At 44.0% G+C, this 20,584-nt stretch overlaps 1 protein-coding gene across 1 annotated transcript in view; it reads left to right on the plus strand.

Annotated features, from left to right (window-relative positions):
- The window catches only part of zgc:158659 (uncharacterized protein LOC791141 homolog), a 166,174-nt gene that overhangs the window by 29,684 nt on the left and 115,906 nt on the right, over positions 1-20,584 (plus strand). Inside the window, exons 3-6 of the mRNA XM_045214037.1 lie at positions 10,429-10,591; positions 12,729-12,938; positions 19,213-19,339; positions 19,511-19,634. Of these exons, the coding sequence (XP_045069972.1) occupies positions 10,429-10,591; positions 12,729-12,938; positions 19,213-19,339; positions 19,511-19,634 (624 nt within the window). The remainder of the gene's footprint in view (positions 1-10,428; positions 10,592-12,728; positions 12,939-19,212; positions 19,340-19,510; positions 19,635-20,584) is intronic.

A 20,584-nucleotide genomic window follows, 5' to 3' on the forward strand; every position in this document is an offset into this window, starting at 1 on the left:
TACCCTCTACTACACCTCTACCCTCTACTACACCTTTACCCTCTACTACACCTCTACTACACCTTTACCCTCTACTACACCTCTACCCTCTACTACACCTCTACTACACCTTTACCCTCTACTACACCTTTACCCTCTACTACACCTCTACCCTCTACTACACCTCTACCCTCTACTACAACTCTACTACACCTCTACCCTCTACTACACCTCTACCCTCTACTACACCTTTACCCTCTACTACACCTCTACCCTCTACTACACCTCTACCCTCTACTACACCTTTACCCTCTACTACACCTTTACCCTCTACTACACCTCTACCCTCTACTACACCTCTACCCTCTACTACACCTCTACCCTCTACTACAACTCTACTACACCTCTACCCTCTACTACACCTCTACCCTCTACTACACCTCTACTACACCTCTACCCTCTACTACACCTTTACCCTCTACTACACCTTTACCCTCTACTACACCTCTACCCTCTACTACACCTTTACCCTCTACTACACCTCTACCCTCAACTACACCTCTACCCTCTACTACACCTTTACCCTCTACTACACCTCTACCCTCTACTACACCTTTACCCTCTACTACACCTCTACCCTCTACTACACCTCTACCCTCTACTACACCTTTACCCTCTACTACACCTTTACCCTCTACTACACCTCTACCCTCTACTACACCTCTACCCTCTACTACACCTCTACCCTCTACTACACCTCTACCCTCTACTACACCTCTACCCTCTACTATACCTTTACCCTCTACTACACCTCTACCCTCTACTACACCTCTACCCTCTACTACACCTCTACCCTCTACTACACCTCTACCCTCTACTACACCTCTACTACACCTTTACCCTCTACTACACCTTTACCCTCTACTACACCTCTACCCTCTACTACACCTCTACCCTCTACTACACCTCTACCCTCTACTACACCTTTACCCTCTACTACACCTTTACCCTCTACTACACCTCTACCCTCTACTACACCTTTACCCTCTACTACACCTCTACTACACCTCTACCCTCTACTACACCTCTACCCTCTACTACACCTCTACTACACCTTTACCCTCTAATACACCTCTACCCTCTAATACACCTCTACCCTCTACTACACCTCTACTACACCTCTACCCTCTACTACACCTCTACCCTCTACTACACCTCTACTACACCTTTACCCTCTACTACACCTCTACCCTCTACTACACCTCTACCCTCTACTATACCTTTACCCTCTACTACACCTCTACCCTCTACTACACCTCTACCCTCTACTACACCTTTACCCTCTACTACACCTCTACCCTCTACTACACCTCTACCCTCTACTACACCTCTACCCTCTACTACACCTCTACCCTCTACTACACCTCTACCCTCTACTATACCTTTACCCTCTACTACACCCTCTACTACACCTTTACCCTCTACTACACCTCTACCCTCTACTACACCTTACCTCTACTACACCTCTACTCACCTCTACTACACCTCTACTACACCTCTACTACACCTCTACTACACCTCTACCCTCTACTACACCTTTACCCTCTACTACACCTCTACCCTCTACTACACCTCTACTACACCTTTACCCTCTACTACACCTCTACTACAACTCTACTACACCTCTACTACACCTCTACTACACCTCTACCCTCTACTACACCTTTACCCTCTACTACACCTCTACCCTCTACTACACCTCTACCCTCTACTATACCTTTACCCTCTACTACACCTCTACTACACCTTTACCCTCTACTACACCTCTACCCTCTACTACACCTTTACCCTCTACTACACCTCTACCCTCTACTACACCTCTACTACACCTCTACTACACCTCTACTACACCTCTACCCTCTACTATACCTTTACCCTCTACTACACCTCTACTACACCTTTACCCTCTACTACACCTCTACCCTCTACTACACCTCTACCCTCTACTACACCTCTACCCTCTACTACACCTCTACCCTCTACTACACCTCTACTACACCTCTACTACACCTCTACTACACCTCTACCCTCTACTACACCTCTACCCTCTACTACACCTTTACCCTCTACTACACCTTTACCCTCTACTACACCTCTACCCTCTACTACACCTTTACCCTCTACTACACCTCTACCCTCTACTACACCTCTACTACACCTCTACCCTCTACTACACCTCTACCCTCTACTATACCTTTACCCTCTACTACACCTCTACTACACCTCTTACCCTCTACTACACCTCTACCCTCTACTACACCTTTACCCTCTACTACACCTCTACCCTCTACTACACCTCTACTACACCTCTACTACACCTCTACTACACCTCTACCCTCTACTATACCTTTACCCTCTACTACACCTCTACTACACCTTTACCCTCTACTACACCTCTACCCTCTACTACACCTCTACCCTCTACTACACCTCTACCCTCTACTACACCTCTACCCTCTACTACACCTCTACTACACCTCTACTACACCTCTACTACACCTCTACCCTCTACTACACCTCTACCCTCTACTACACCTTTACCCTCTACTACACCTCTACCCTCTACTACACCTTTACCCTCTACTACACCTCTACCCTCTACTACACCTCTACCCTCTACTACACCTCTACCCTCTACTACACCTCTACCCTCTACTACACCTCTACCCTCTACTACACCTTTACCCTCTACTACACCTCTACTACACCTTTACCCTCTACTACACCTCTACCCTCTACTACACCTTTACCCTCTACTACACCTCTACCCTCTACTACACCTTTACCCTCTACTACACCTCTACCCTCTACTACACCTCTACCCTCTACTACACCTTTACCCTCTACTACACCTTTACCCTCTACTACACCTCTACCCTCTACTACACCTTTACCCTCTACTACACCTCTACCCTCTACTACACCTCTACTACACCTTTACCCTCTACTACACCTCTACCCTCTACTACACCTTTACCCTCTACTACACCTCTACCCTCTACTACACCTCTACTACACCTTTACCCTCTACTACACCTCTACCCTCTACTACACCTCTACCCTCTACTACACCTCTACCCTCTACTACACCTCTACCCTCTACTACACCTCTACTACACCTCTACTACACCTCTACTACACCTCTACCCTCTACTATACCTTTACCCTCTACTACACCTCTACTACACCTTTACCCTCTACTACACCTTTACCCTCTACTACACCTCTACCCTCTACTACACCTCTACCCTCTACTACACCTCTACCCTCTACTACACCTCTACCCTCTACTACACCTCTACTACACCTCTACTACACCTCTACTACACCTCTACCCTCTACTACACCTCTACCCTCTACTACACCTTTACCCTCTACTACACCTTTACCCTCTACTACACCTCTACCCTCTACTACACCTTTACCCTCTACTACACCTCTACCCTCTACTACACTTCTACCCTCTACTACACCTTTACCCTCTACTACACCTCTACTACACCTCTACCCTCTACTACACCTCTACCCTCTACTACACCTTTACCCTCTACTACACCTTTACCCTCTACTACACCTTTACCCTCTACTACACCTTTACCCTCTACTACACCTCTACCCTCTACTACACCTTTACCCTCTACTACACCTCTACCCTCTACTACACCTCTACTACACCTCTACCCTCTACTACACCTTTACCCTCTACTACACCTCTACTACACCTTTACCCTCTACTACACCTCTACTACACCTCTACCCTCTACTACACCTTTACCCTCTACTACACCTTTACCCTCTACTACACCTCTACTACACCTCTACCCTCTACTACACCTTTACCCTCTACTACACCTTTACCCTCTACTACACCTCTACCCTCTAATACACCTCTACCCTCTACTACACCTCTACCCTCTACTACACCTCTACTACACCTCTACTACACATTTACCCTCTACTACACCTTTACCCTCTACTACACCTCTACCCTCTACTACACCTTTACCCTCTACTACACCTTTACCCTCTACTACACCTCTACCCTCTACTACACCTCTACCCTCTACTACACCTTTACCCTCTACTACACCTCTACCCTCTACTACACCTCTACCCTCTACTACACCTCTACTACACCTTTACCCTCTACTACACCTTTACCCTCTACTACACCTCTACCCTCTACTACACCTTTACCCTCTACTACACCTTTACCCTCTACTACACCTCTACCCTCTACTACACCTCTACCCTCTACTACACCTTTACCCTCTACTACACCTCTACCCTCTAATACACCTCTACCCTCTACTACACCTCTACTACACCTTTACCCTCTACTACACCTTCTACCCTCTACTACACCTTTACCCTCTACTACACCTTTACCTCTACTACACCTCTACTACACCTCTACCCTCTACTACACCTCTACTACACCTCTACCCTCTACTACACCTCTACCCTCTACTACACCTCTACCCTCTACTACACCTTTACCCCTCTACTACACCTTTACCCTCTACTACACCTCTACTACACCTCTACCCTCTACTACACCTCTACTACACCTCTACCCTCTACTACACCTCTACCCTCTACTACACCTCTACCCTCTACTACACCTCTACCCTCTACTACACCTCTACCCTCTACTATACCTTTACCCTCTACTACACCTTTACCCTCTACTACACCTCTACCCTCTACTACACCTTTACCCTCTACTACACCTCTACTACACCTCTACTACACCTCTACCCTCTACTACACCTTTACCCTCTACTACACCTTTACCCTCTACTACACCTCTACCCTCTAATACACCTCTACCCTCTACTACACCTCTACCCTCTACTACACCTCTACTACACCTCTACTACACCTCTACCCTCTACTACACCTTTACCCTCTACTACACCTCTACCATCTACTACACCTTTACCCTCTACTACACCTTTACCCTCTACTACACCTTTACCCTCTACTACACCTCTACCCTCTACTATACCTTTACCCTCTACTACACCTTTACCCTCTACTACACCTCTACCCTCTACTACACCTTTACCTCTATTACACCTTTTACCCTCTACTACACCTCTACCCTCTACTACACCTCTACCTCTACTACACCTTTACCTCTACTACACCTTTACCCTCTACTACACCTTTACCCTCTACTACACCTCTACTACACCTCTACTACACCTCTACTACACCTCTACCCTCTACTACACCTCTACCCTCTACTACACCTCTACCCTCTACTACACCTCTACCCTCTACTACACCTCTACCCTCTACTACACCTCTACCCTCTACTACACCTCTACTACACCTTTACCCTCTACTATACATTTACCCTCTACTACACCTCTACCCTCTACTACACCTCTACTACACCTCTACCCTCTAATACACCTCTACCCTCTACTACACCTCTACTACACATTTACCCTCTACTACACCTCTACCCTCTACTACACCTCTACTACACCTTTACCCTCTACTATACATTTACCCTCTACTACACCTCTACCCTCTACTACACCTCTACTACACCTTTACCCTCTACTACACCTCTACCCTCTACTACACCTCTACCCTCTACTACACCTCTACCCTCTACTACACCTCTACCCTCTACTACACCTCTACCCTCTACTACACCTCTACCCTCTACTACACCTCTACCCTCTACTACACCTTTACCCTCTACTACACCTCTACCCTCTACTACACCTCTACCCTCTACTACACCTCTACCCTCTACTACACCTTTACCCTCTACTACACCCTCTACTACACCTCTACCCTCTACTACACCTCTACCCTCTACTACACCTTTACCCTCTACTACACCTCTACCCTCTACTACACCTCTACTACACCTCTACCCTCTACTACACCTTTACCCTCTACTACACCTTTACCCTCTACTACACCTCTACCCTCTACTACACCTCTACCCTCTACTACACCTCTACTACACCTTTACCCTCTACTACACCTTTACCCTCTACTACACCTCTACCCTCTACTACACCTTTACCCTCTACTACACCTTTACCCTCTACTACACCTCTACCCTCTACTACACCTCTACCCTCTACTACACCTTTACCCTCTACTACACCTCTACCCTCTAATACACCTCTACCCTCTACTACACCTCTACTACACCTTTACCCTCTACTACACCTTTACCCTCTACTACACCTTTACCCTCTACTACACCTTTACCCTCTACTACACCTCTACTACACCTCTACCCTCTACTACACCTCTACTACACCTCTACCCTCTACTACACCTCTACCCTCTACTACACCTCTACCCTCTACTACACCTTTACCCTCTACTACACCTTTACCCTCTACTACACCTCTACTACACCTCTACCCTCTACTACACCTCTACTACACCTCTACCCTCTACTACACCTCTACCCTCTACTACACCTCTACCCTCTACTACACCTCTACCCTCTACTACACCTCTACCCTCTACTATACCTTTACCCTCTACTACACCTTTACCCTCTACTACACCTCTACCCTCTACTACACCTTTACCCTCTACTACACCTCTACTACACCTCTACTACACCTCTACCCTCTACTACACCTTTACCCTCTACTACACCTTTACCCTCTACTACACCTCTACCCTCTAATACACCTCTACCCTCTACTACACCTCTACCCTCTACTACACCTCTACTACACCTCTACTACACCTCTACCCTCTACTACACCTTTACCCTCTACTACACCTCTACCATCTACTACACCTTTACCCTCTACTACACCTTTACCCTCTACTACACCTTTACCCTCTACTACACCTCTACCCTCTACTATACCTTTACCCTCTACTACACCTTTACCCTCTACTACACCTCTACCCTCTACTACACCTTTACCCTCTATTACACCTTTACCCTCTACTACACCTCTACCCTCTACTACACCTCTACCCTCTACTACACCTTTACCCTCTACTACACCTTTACCCTCTACTACACCTTTACCCTCTACTACACCTCTACTACACCTCTACTACACCTCTACTACACCTCTACCCTCTACTACACCTCTACCCTCTACTACACCTCTACCCTCTACTACACCTCTACCCTCTACTACACCTCTACCCTCTACTACACCTCTACCCTCTACTACACCTCTACTACACCTTTACCCTCTACTATACATTTACCCTCTACTACACCTCTACCCTCTACTACACCTCTACTACACCTCTACCCTCTAATACACCTCTACCCTCTACTACACCTCTACTACACATTTACCCTCTACTACACCTCTACCCTCTACTACACCTCTACTACACCTTTACCCTCTACTATACATTTACCCTCTACTACACCTCTACCCTCTACTACACCTCTACTACACCTTTACCCTCTACTACACCTCTACCCTCTACTACACCTCTACCCTCTACTACACCTCTACCCTCTACTACACCTCTACCCTCTACTACACCTCTACCCTCTACTACACCTCTACCCTCTACTACACCTCTACCCTCTACTACACCTTTACCCTCTACTACACCTCTACCCTCTACTACACCTCTACCCTCTACTACACCTCTACCCTCTACTACACCTTTACCCTCTACTACACCTTTACCCTCTACTACACCTCTACTACACCTCTACCCTCTACTACACCTCTACCCTCTACTACACCTTTACCCTCTACTACACCTCTACCCTCTACTACACCTCTACTACACCTCTACCCTCTACTACACCTTTACCCTCTACTACACCTTTACCCTCTACTACACCTCTACTACACCTCTACCCTCTACTACACCTTTACCCTCTACTACACCTTTACCCTCTACTACACCTCTACCCTCTACTACACCTTTACCCTCTACTACACCTCTACCCTCTACTACACCTTTACCCTCTACTACACCTTTACCCTCTACTACACCTCTACTACACCTCTACCCTCTACTACACCTCTACCCTCTACTACACCTCTACCCTCTACTACACCTCTACCCTCTACTACACCTTTACCCTCTACTACACCTTTACCCTCTACTACACCTCTACTACACCTCTACCATCTACTACACCTTTACCCTCTACTACACCTTTACCCTCTACTACACCTCTACCCTCTACTACACCTCTACCATCTACTACACCTCTACCCTCTACTACACCTCTACCCTCTACTACACCTCTACTACACCTTTACCCTCTACTACACCTCTACCCTCTACTACACCTCTACCCTCTAATACACCTCTACCCTCTAATACACCTCTACCCTCTACTACACCTCTACCCTCTACTACACCTCTACCCTCTACTACACCTTTACCCTCTACTACACCTCTACCATCTACTACACCTTTACCCTCTACTACACCTTTACCCTCTACTACACCTCTACCCTCTACTACACCTCTACTACACCTTTACCCTCTACTACACCTCTACCCTCTACTACACCTCTACCCTCAACTACACCTCTACCCTCTACTACACCTCTACTACACCTCTACCCTCTACTACACCTCTACTACACCTCTACCCTCTACTACACCTTTACCCTCTACTACACCTCTACCATCTACTACACCTTTACCCTCTACTACACCTCTACCCTCTACTACACCTTTACCCTCTACTACACCTCTACCCTCTACTACACCTTAACCCTCTACTACACCTTTACCCTCTACTACACCTTTACCCTCTACTACACCTCTACCCTCTACTACACCTTTACCCTCTACTACACCTCTACCCTCTACTACACCTTTACCCTCTACTACACCTCTACTACACCTTTACCCTCTACTACACCTTTACCCTCTACTACACCTTTACCCTCTACTACACCTCTACCCTCTACTACACCTTTACCCTCTACTACACCTCTACTACACCTTTACCCTCTACTACACCTTTACCCTCTACTACACCTTTACCCTCTACTACACCTTTACCCTCTACTACACCTCTACTACACCTCTACTACACCTTTACCCTCTACTACACCTTTACCCTCTACTACACCTTTACCCTCTACTACACCTCTACCCTCTACTACATCTTTACCCTCTACTACACCTCTACTACACCTTTACCCTCTACTACACCTCTACTACACCTTTACCCTCTACTACACCTTTACCCTCTACTACACCTTTACCCTCTACTACACCTCTACTACACCTTTACCCTCTACTACACCTCTACCCTCTACTACACCTTTACCCTCTACTACACCTCTACCCTCTACTACACCTCTACCCTCTACTACACCTCTACCCTCTACTACACCTTTACCCTCTACTACACCTCTACTACACCTTTACCCTCTACTACACCTCTACCCTCTACTACACCTCTACCCTCTACTATACATTTACCCTCTACTACACCTTTACCCTCTACTACACCTCTACCCTCTACTACACCTCTACTACACCTTTACCCTCTACTACACCTTTACCCTCTACTACACCTCTACTACACCTCTACTACACCTCTACCCTCTACTACACCTCTACCCTCTACTACACCTTTACCCTCTACTACACCTCTACCCTCTACTACACCTTTACCCTCTACTACACCTTTACCCTCTACTACACCTCTACTACACCTCTACTACACCTCTACCCTCTACTACACCTCTACCCTCTACTACACCTCTACCCTCTACTACACCTCTACCCTCTACTACACCTTTACCCTCTACTACACCTCTACTACACCTCTACTACACCTCTACCCTCTACTACACCTCTACCCTCTACTACACCTTTACCCTCTACTACACCTCTACCCTCTACTACACCTCTACTACACCTTTACCCTCTACTATACATTTACCCTCTACTACACCTCTACTACACCTCTACTACACCTCTACCCTCTACTACACCTCTACCCTCTACTACACCTTTACCCTCTACTACACCTCTACCCTCTACTACACCTCTACTACACCTTTACCCTCTACTATACATTTACCCTCTACTACACCTCTACCCTCTACTACACCTCTACTACACCTTTACCCTCTACTATACATTTACCCTCTACTACACCTCTACCCTCTACTACACCTCTACTACACCTCTACTACACCTCTACCCTCTACTATACATTTACCCTCTACTACACCTTTACCCTCTACTACACCTGTATACTCAACAACATCAGACAACAACTGTTCACTGAGGAAAGAAAATGGTATAGTACCTCATCTTTGCTTACTGTTGATTAACTGGTCAAAAGGTATTGTCATTCACTTTTGCCTGTATGTGATTGGTCAGTAGTCATGCTGACTGACTTGTGCTCTCTTCTTATTGGTCCAGGAGGAGTCGTGTTACATATTTGTGGGCGTGACCCAGGAGGCGGAGAGGGAGGAGTTTTATGACGAGACGCGGCGTCTGTGTGACCTCCGACTTTTCCACCCCATCCTCAAGGTCATTGAACCTCTGGGCAACAGAGAGGAGAAGATCCTCAACAGAGAGATAGGTCAGATACACACAGATACACACAGATACACACACATATACACACACACAGATACACACACAGATACACACAGATACACACACAGATACACACACACAGATACACACACAGATACACACAGATACACACACAGATACACACACACAGATACACACACAGATACACACAGATACACACAGATACACACACAGATACACACACAGATACACACAGATACACACACAGATACACACACACATATACACACAGATACACACACAGATACACACACAGATACACACACAGATACACACACACAGATACACACACAGATACACACACAGATACACACACAGATACACACACACAGATACACACACACAGATACACACACAGATACACACACAGATACACACACAGATACACACAGATACACACACAGATACACACACAGATACACACACACAGATACACACACAGATACACACAGATACACACAGATATACACATACACACATACAGTAAGAGACACACACACACACAGACACATACACACGGACACACAGACACACACAGATACACACACAGATACACACAGATACACACACAGATACACACACACAGATACACACACAGATACACACAGATACACACACAGATACACACACAGATACACACAGATACACACACAGACACACACACACACAGATACACACAGATACACACACAGATACACACACAGATACACACACACAGATAACACACACAGATAACACACAGATACACACAGATACACACAGATACACACAGATAACACACACAGATACACACACAGATACACACAGATATACACATACACACACATACAGTAAGAGACACACACACACACAGACACATACACACGGACACACAGACACACACAGATACACACAGATACACACAGATACACACAGATACACACAGATACACACAGATACACACAGATACACACAGATACACACAGATACACACACAGATACACACAGATACACACACAGATACACACACACATATACACACAGATACACACACAGATACACACACAGATACACACACAGATACACACACACAGATACACACACAGATACACACACAGATACACACACAGATACACACACACAGATACACACACAGATACACACACAGATACACACACAGATACACACACAGATACACACACAGATACACACACAGATACACACAGATACACACAGATATACACATACACACATACAGTAAGAGACACACACACACACACAGACACATACACACGGACACACAGACACACACAGATACACACACAGATACACACAGATACACACACAGATACACACACACAGATACACACACAGATACACACAGATACACACACAGATACACACACACAGATACACACACAGATACACACAGATACACACACAGATACACACACACACAGATACACACAGATACACACACAGATACACACACAGATACACACACACAGACACACACACACAGATACACACACAGATACACACACAGATACACACAGATACACACAGATACACACACAGATACACACACACAGATACACACACAGATACACACAGATATACACATACACACATACAGTAAGAGACACACACACACACAGACACATACACACGGACACACAGACACACACAGATACACAGAGATGCACGCAGATTCACACAGATACACACAGATACACACAGATACACACAGATACACACACACATACACACAGATACACACAGATACACACAGACACACACACATACACACAGATACACACAGATACACACACATACATACAGTCAGACACACACACACATATACACACATGAAGTGTGAATTGAAGCTTCTGTCTGTTTTTGGTCCGGCTTTTGCTATAGGCGTTGCCCATCTGGGAGTTTGGGCTGGTTTGTATACGTATGTGTATCAAGCTGTGTGTGTGTGTGCCTGTGTGTGTGTGTGTGTGTGCCTGTGTGTGTGTGTGTGCCTGTGTGTGTGTGTGTGTACGTGCATGTCCGTATGCCTGTGTGTGCGTGTCTGTTTGTGTGTGTGCCTGTGTGTGTGTGTGCCTGTGTGTGTGTGTGTGTGTGTGTGTAATCAGGTTTTGCTATAGGCATGCCCATCTGTGAGTTTGAGCAGCTGAAGGACCCTGAGGTTCAGGACTTCCGAAGGAGCATACTGGGCGTGTGCAGGGAGGCCATGGAGGAGAGGGAGGGGGGCGGGGCTCATACACAGGCCCTCTATGTCTACCCCCCCAACGTAGAGTCAGCCCCCGAGCTGCCACAACACATCTTCTGCAAACTGGACAAGGGTTAGTACTGTTATTACTACTATACACTATAGCTACACGACACTACACTATACTACACTATATTATACTATATTACACTACACTGCACTACACTACACTATAGCTACACGACACTACACTACACTATATTATACTATATTACACTACACTGCACTACACTACACTAGACTATAGCTACACTACAATTACACTAGACTACACTGAACTATACTACACACTATTACAGTATGCTACACTATAACGACACTATACTACACTATGCTACACTGTAACTACACAATACTGTACGATACTACACTACAACTATACTATATTATACTATAACTACACTACACTATAACTACACTATAACTACACTATACTGCACTATAACTACACTACACTATAACTACACTATAACTACACTATACTACACTATAATACACTATACTATAACTACACTATAACTATACTATAACTATACTATACTGCACTATAACTACACTATAACTACACTATAACTACACTATACTGCACTATAACTACACTACACTATAACTACACTATAACTACACTATACTACACTATAATACACTATACTATAACTATACTATAACTATACTATACTGCACTATAACTACACTATAACTACACTATAACTACACTATATTACACTATAATACACTATACTATAACTACACTATACTACACTATAATACACTACACTATAACTACACTACACTATAACTACACTACACTATAACTACACTACACTATAATACACTATAACTACACTACACTATAACTATACTACACTATAACTACACTACACTATAATACACTATAACTACACTATACTACACTATAATACACTACACTATACTACACTACACTATAACTATACTATAACTACACTATACTATAATACACTACACTATAACTACACTACACTATAACTACACTACACTATAATACACTATAACTACACTACACTATAACTATACTATAACTACACTATACTATAATACACTACACTATACTACACTACACTATAACTACACTACACTATAACTACACTACACTATAACTACACTACACTATAATACACTATAACTACACTACACTATAACTATACTATACTATAGCTATACTATAATACACTATACTACACTACACTATAACTACACTACACTATAACTACACTACACTATAACTACACTACACTATAACTACACTACACTATAATACACTATAACTACACTACACTATAACTATACTACACTATAATACACTATAACTACACTATACTACACTATAATACACTACACTATACTACAATACACTATAACTATACTATAACTACACTATACTACACTACAACTACACTACACTACACTATAACTACACTATAACTACACTATAACTATGCTATACTACACTATTACACTATAATACTCTACACTATAACTACACTATACCACACTACACTATAACTACACTATACTACACTATACTATAACTACACTGTACTACACTACACTATAACTACACTATAACTACACTATACTACGTTATCACTACTCTACACTGTAACTACACTATACTACATTATAACCACACTACAACTACACTATACTACACTATAACTACACTACACTATACTACACTATAACTACACTATACTACACTATAACTACACTACACTATACTACACTACAACTACACTATAATACACTATAATACACTACACTATAATACACTACACTATACTACATTATAACTACACTATAACTATACTGTAACTACACTACACTACACTATACCTACACCATACTACACTATGCTACACTGTAACTACATGGTACTATACTACACTATAACTACACATATTAAACTATGCCACACTATAACCACACTATTCTACACTGTAACTACACAATACTGTACTATACTACATTATAACTACACTGCACAATATCATACTACACTATGACTACACTATACTATGTTATCACTACACTACAACTACCCTACTCTATACTACACTATACCACACTATACTACACTACACTTTAACTACACTATACTACACTATCTCTACACTATATTACAACAACACTATACTACACCATACTACACTGCAACTACACTATACTACACTATACTATACTACACTACACTATAACTACACTTTAATATACTACACTATACTACACTACACTGTAACTGCACTATACTACACTATACTACACTACACTATAACTATACTATACTACACTATACTACACTACAACTACCCTACACTATACTACACTATACCTACGGTGCACTACAACTACACTATACCAGACTATAACTACACTATACTACACTACACTGTAACTACACTATACTACACTACACTATACTACACCATACTACACTATAACTACACTATACTACACTACACTGTAACTACACCAAACTATATTATACTGCACTATATTACACTATATTATATAATTAATTAATTATAATGATTAATTAATTATAATAATTAATATTCCACACTATACTATGCTATACTACACTATGCAACACTACGATATACTGTACTGTACTGTACTATACTATACTATACTATACTATACTATATTGCAGAATGGCGCCGGAGGAGATGGCTGCCGTTTTACGGGCTCCTAACCAATTGTTCTATTGTGTGTGTTTTCGCGTTATTTGTAACTTATTTTGTACATAATGTTTCTGCCACCGTCTCTTATGACCGAAAAGAGCTTCTGGATATCAGGACAGCGATTACTCACCTCGTACTGGACAAATATGTTTTCTTTAACGAGTAGGATGCAAAGGATTTTCTTCAGACACTCGACAAGGCCCAAATCCCCGTCATTCGCATGAGAAAGAGACAGAGCTATCGGGGACGTAGGTCGGGGTGCCTTGTAAGGATCCGACGGCGAGTGGGTAATCTGCCTCTACCATCAGTCCTATTAGCCAACGTACAATCATTGGATAACAAAATAGACGAACTAAGATCACGGATATCCTACCAACGGGACATTAAAAACTGTAATATCTTATGTTTCACCGAGTCGTGGCTGAACGACGACATGGATAACATACAGCTAGCGGGCTATACGCTACATCGGCAGGATAGAACGGCTGACTCCGGTAAGACAAGGGGTGGCGGTCTGTGTATATTTGTAAACAACAGCTGGTGCACAAAATCTAATACTAAGGAAGTCTCAAGGTTTTGCTCGCCTGAGTAAGCTGTAGACCACACTATTTACTAAGAGAGTTTTCATCTATATTTTTCGTAGCTGTCTATTTACCACCACAAACCGATGCTGGCACTAAGATTGCACTCAATGAGCTGTATAAGGCCATAAGCAAACAGGAAAACGTTCATCCAGAGGCGACAGTCCTAGTGGGAAACTTAAATCCGTTTGACCTCATTTCTACCAGCATGTTAAATGTGCAACCAGAGGGAAAAAAACTCTAGACCACCTTTACTCCACACACAGAGACGCATACAAAGCTCTCCCTCGCCCTCCATTTGGCAAATCTGACCATAACTCTATCCTCCTGATTCCTGCTTACGAGCAAAAACTAAAGCAGGAAGCACTCGGTCAATGACTCGGTCAATAAAGAAGTGGTCAGATGACGCAGATGCTAAGCTACAGGTATGTTTTGCTAGCACAGACTGGAATATGTTCCGGGATTCTCCCGATGGCATTGAGGAGTACACCACATCAGTCACTGGCTTCATCAATAAGTGCATCGATGACGTCGTCCCCACAGTGACCGTACGTACATACCCCAACCAGAAGCCATGGAATACAGGCAACATCCGCACTGAGCTAAAGGGTAGAGCTGCCACTTTCAAGAAGCCGGACTCTAACCCGGACGCTTATAAGAAATCCCACTATGCCCGCTACGAACCATCAAACAGGCAAAGAGTCAATACAGGACTAAGATTTAATCGTACTACACCGGCTCCGACGTTTGTCGGATGTGGCAGGACTTGCAAACTATTACATACTACAAAGGGAAGCACAGCCGCGAGCTGCCCAGTGACACGAGCCTACCAAACAAACTAAATTACTTCTATGCTCGCTTCGAGGCAAGCAATACTGAAGCATGCATGAGAGCATCAGCTGTTCTGGATGACTGTGTGATCACGCTTCCGTAGGGCCAGACGGATTACCAGGACGTGTACTCCGAGCATGCGCTGACCAACTGGCAAGTGTCTTCACTGACATTTTAAACCTGTCCCTGACTGAGTCTGTAATACCAACATGTTTCAATAGTCCCTGTGCCCAAGAACACTAAGGTAACATGCCTAAATGACTACCGACCCATGGCACTCACGTCTGTAGCCATGAAGTGCTTTGAAAGCCTGTACTCCCTGTTCACCCATGACTGCATGGCCAGACACGACTCCAACACCATCATTAAGTTTGCCGACGACACAACAGTGGTAGGCCTGATCACTGACAATGATGAGACAGCCTATAGGGAGGAGGTCAGAGACCTGGCCGTGTGGTGCCAGGATAACAACCTCTCCCTCAACATGATCAAGACAAAGGAGATGATTGTGGACTACAGGAAAAAAAGGACTGAGCACGCCCCCATTCTCATCGACGGGGCTGTAGTGGAACAGGTTGAGAGCTTCAAGTTCCTTGGTGTCCACATCACCAACAAACTATCATGGTCCAAACACACCAAGACAGTCGTGAAGAGGGCATGACAAAGCCTATTCCCCCTCAGGAGACAGAAAAGATTTGGCATGGGTCCTCAGATCCTCAAAAAGTTATACAGCTGCACCATCGAGAGCATCCTGACTGGTTGCATCACTGCCTGGTATGGCAACTGCTCTGCCTCCGATCGCAAGGCACTACAGAGGGTAGTGCGTACAACCCAGTACATCACTGGGGCCAAGCTTCCTGCCATCCAGGGCCTCTATGTCAGGCTTAACTATTTTTGACTTAACACTTATTTTTCTTCAAACTGCATTGTTGGTTAAGGGCTTGTATGTAAGCATTTCACTGTAAGGTTTACACCTGTTGTATTCTGTGCATGTGACAAATACAATTTGATTTGATTACTATATTGTACTATACTATACTATACTATACTATACTAACCCTATCCACAATACATCTACTGCATTCTGGACAAGGGTTAGTACATGTGTGTGTTAATGTGTGTTTTGGAGGTATTTCCAGTGTTTACAGTGTTAGAACATCAGTATTTACAATATACAGTGTTAGAACATCAGTATTTACAGTGTTTACAGTGTTAGAACATCAGTATTACAGTATACAGTGGTAGAACATCAGTATTTACAGTGTTTACAGTGTTAGAACATCAGTATTTACTGTATACAGTGTTAGAACAAGTATTTACAGTGTTTACAGCGTTAGAACATCAGTATTTACAATATACAGTGTTAGAACATCAGTATTTACATTATACAGTGTTAGAACATCAGTATGTACTGTGTTTACAGTGTTAGAACATCAGTATTTACAGTGTTTACTGTGTTAGAACATAAGTACTTACAGTGTTTACAGTGTTAGAACATCAGTATTTACTGTGTTTACAGTGTTTACAGTATGTACAGTATACAGTGTTAGAACATCAGTATTTACAGTATACAATGTGAGAACATCATTATTTACAGTATACAGTGTTGGCAGTATTTACAGTGTTTACAGTGTTTACAGTGTTTGAGAAATGTAAATAAATATTTAATTGACATTTTGTTGTCTTTCTCTCCTCTCCCCTCCTCCCCTCTGCCTCCCCTCCTCCCCTCTACTCCCCCCCTCCCCTCTACTCCCCCCTCCCTCCCCTCCTCCCCTCTACTCCACCCTCCCTCCCCTCCTCCCTCCCCTCCTCCCCTCTACTCCCCTCCTCCCTCCCTCCTCCCCTCTACTCCCCCCTCCCTCGCCTCCTCCACCCTGCCTACCCTCCTCCCCTCTACTCCCCCCTCCTCCCCTCTGCCTCCCCCTCCTCCCCTCTACTCCCCCTCCCTCCTCCTCCCCTCTACTCCACCCTCCCTCCCTCCTCCCTCCCTCCTCCCCTCTACTCCCCCCTCCTCCCTCCCTCCTCCCCTCTACTCCCCCTCCCTCGCCTCCTCCACCCTGCCTACCCTCCTCCCCTCTACTCCCCCTCCTCCCTCCTCCCTCCCTCCTCCCCTCTACTCCCCCCTCCCTCGCCTCCTCCCCCCTGCCTACCCTCCTCCCCTCTACTCCTCCCTCCTCCCCTCCCCCTACTCCCCCCTCCGTCCCCGCTCCAGGTCGTCTGATAGTGACTATCTGGGTGATTGTATCTCCCTCCAACTCTAAACAGAAGTACACCCTAAAGATCAGCCATGACAGTCTGCCTGAACAACTTATAGCAGAGGCCATCCGGAAGAAGACTAGGTGGGTGATGACGGGGTGTGTGTATCAAGTGTATGTGAGGGTAGTGGTACCAACTCAATTTAGTAAATGTTTGTGATGGTAGTGGTACATCAAGCTGCCTCCCGCTACAGAAACAGGAGATAGGCTTACAGTAGGTGATGTATTAGTGAATAACCCCCCCACCCCCCCCAGGTCTATGCACCTGTCGGCGCAGCAGCTGAGGCTGTGTGTCCAGGAATACCAGGGACAGTACATCCTGAAGGTCTGTGGCTGTGATGAATACCTGCTGGAGAAATACCCCCTCAGCCAGTACAAGGTAAATAAATACCCCCTCAGTCAGTATAAATAAATAACCCCACAGTCAGTATAAATAAATACCCCCTCAGTCAGTATAAATAAATACCCCCTCAGTCAGTATAAATAAGTACCCCCACAGTCAGTATTAAAAAATAACCCCACAGTCAGTATAAATAAATACCCCCTTAGTCAGTATAAATAAATACCCCCTCAGTCAGTATAAATAAATACCCCCACAGTCAGTATAAATAAATACCCCCTCAGTCAGTATAAATAAATACCCCCTCAGTCAGTATAAATAAGTACCCCCTCAGTCAGTAGAAATAAATACCCCCTCAGTCAGTACAAGGTCAATAAATACCCCCACAGTCAGTATAAATAAATACCCCCTCAAAGTGTAAATAAATACCTCCTCAGTCAGTATAAATAAATACCCCCTTAGTCAGTATAAATAAATACCCCCTCAGTCAGTATAAATAAGTACCCCCACAGTCAGTATAAATAAATACCCCCTCAGTCAGTATAAATTAATACCTCCTCAGTCAGTATAAATAAATACCCCCTTAGTCAGTATAAATAAATACCCCCTCAGTCAGTATAAATCATTTCCCCCTTAGTCAGTATAAATAAATACCCCCTTAGTCAGTATAAATTAATACCTCCTCAGTCAGTATAAATAAATACCCCCTTAGTCAGTATAAATAAATACCCCCTCAGTCAGTATAAATCATTTCCCCCTTAGTCAGTATAAATAAATACCCCCTCAGTCAGTATAAATAAATACCCCCTTAGTCAGTATAAATAAATACCCCCTTAGTCAGTATAAATAAATACCCCCTCAGTCAGTATAAATAAATACCCCCTTAGTCAGTATAAATCATTTCCCCCTCAGTCAGTATAAATCATTTCCCCCTCAGTCAGTATAAATCATTTCCCCCTCAGTCAGTACAAATCATTTCCCCCTCAGTC

The sequence above is a fragment of the Coregonus clupeaformis genome, unplaced genomic scaffold, assembly GCF_020615455.1.
Source record: "Coregonus clupeaformis isolate EN_2021a unplaced genomic scaffold, ASM2061545v1 scaf0188, whole genome shotgun sequence".
NCBI lineage: Eukaryota > Metazoa > Chordata > Actinopteri > Salmoniformes > Salmonidae > Coregonus > Coregonus clupeaformis.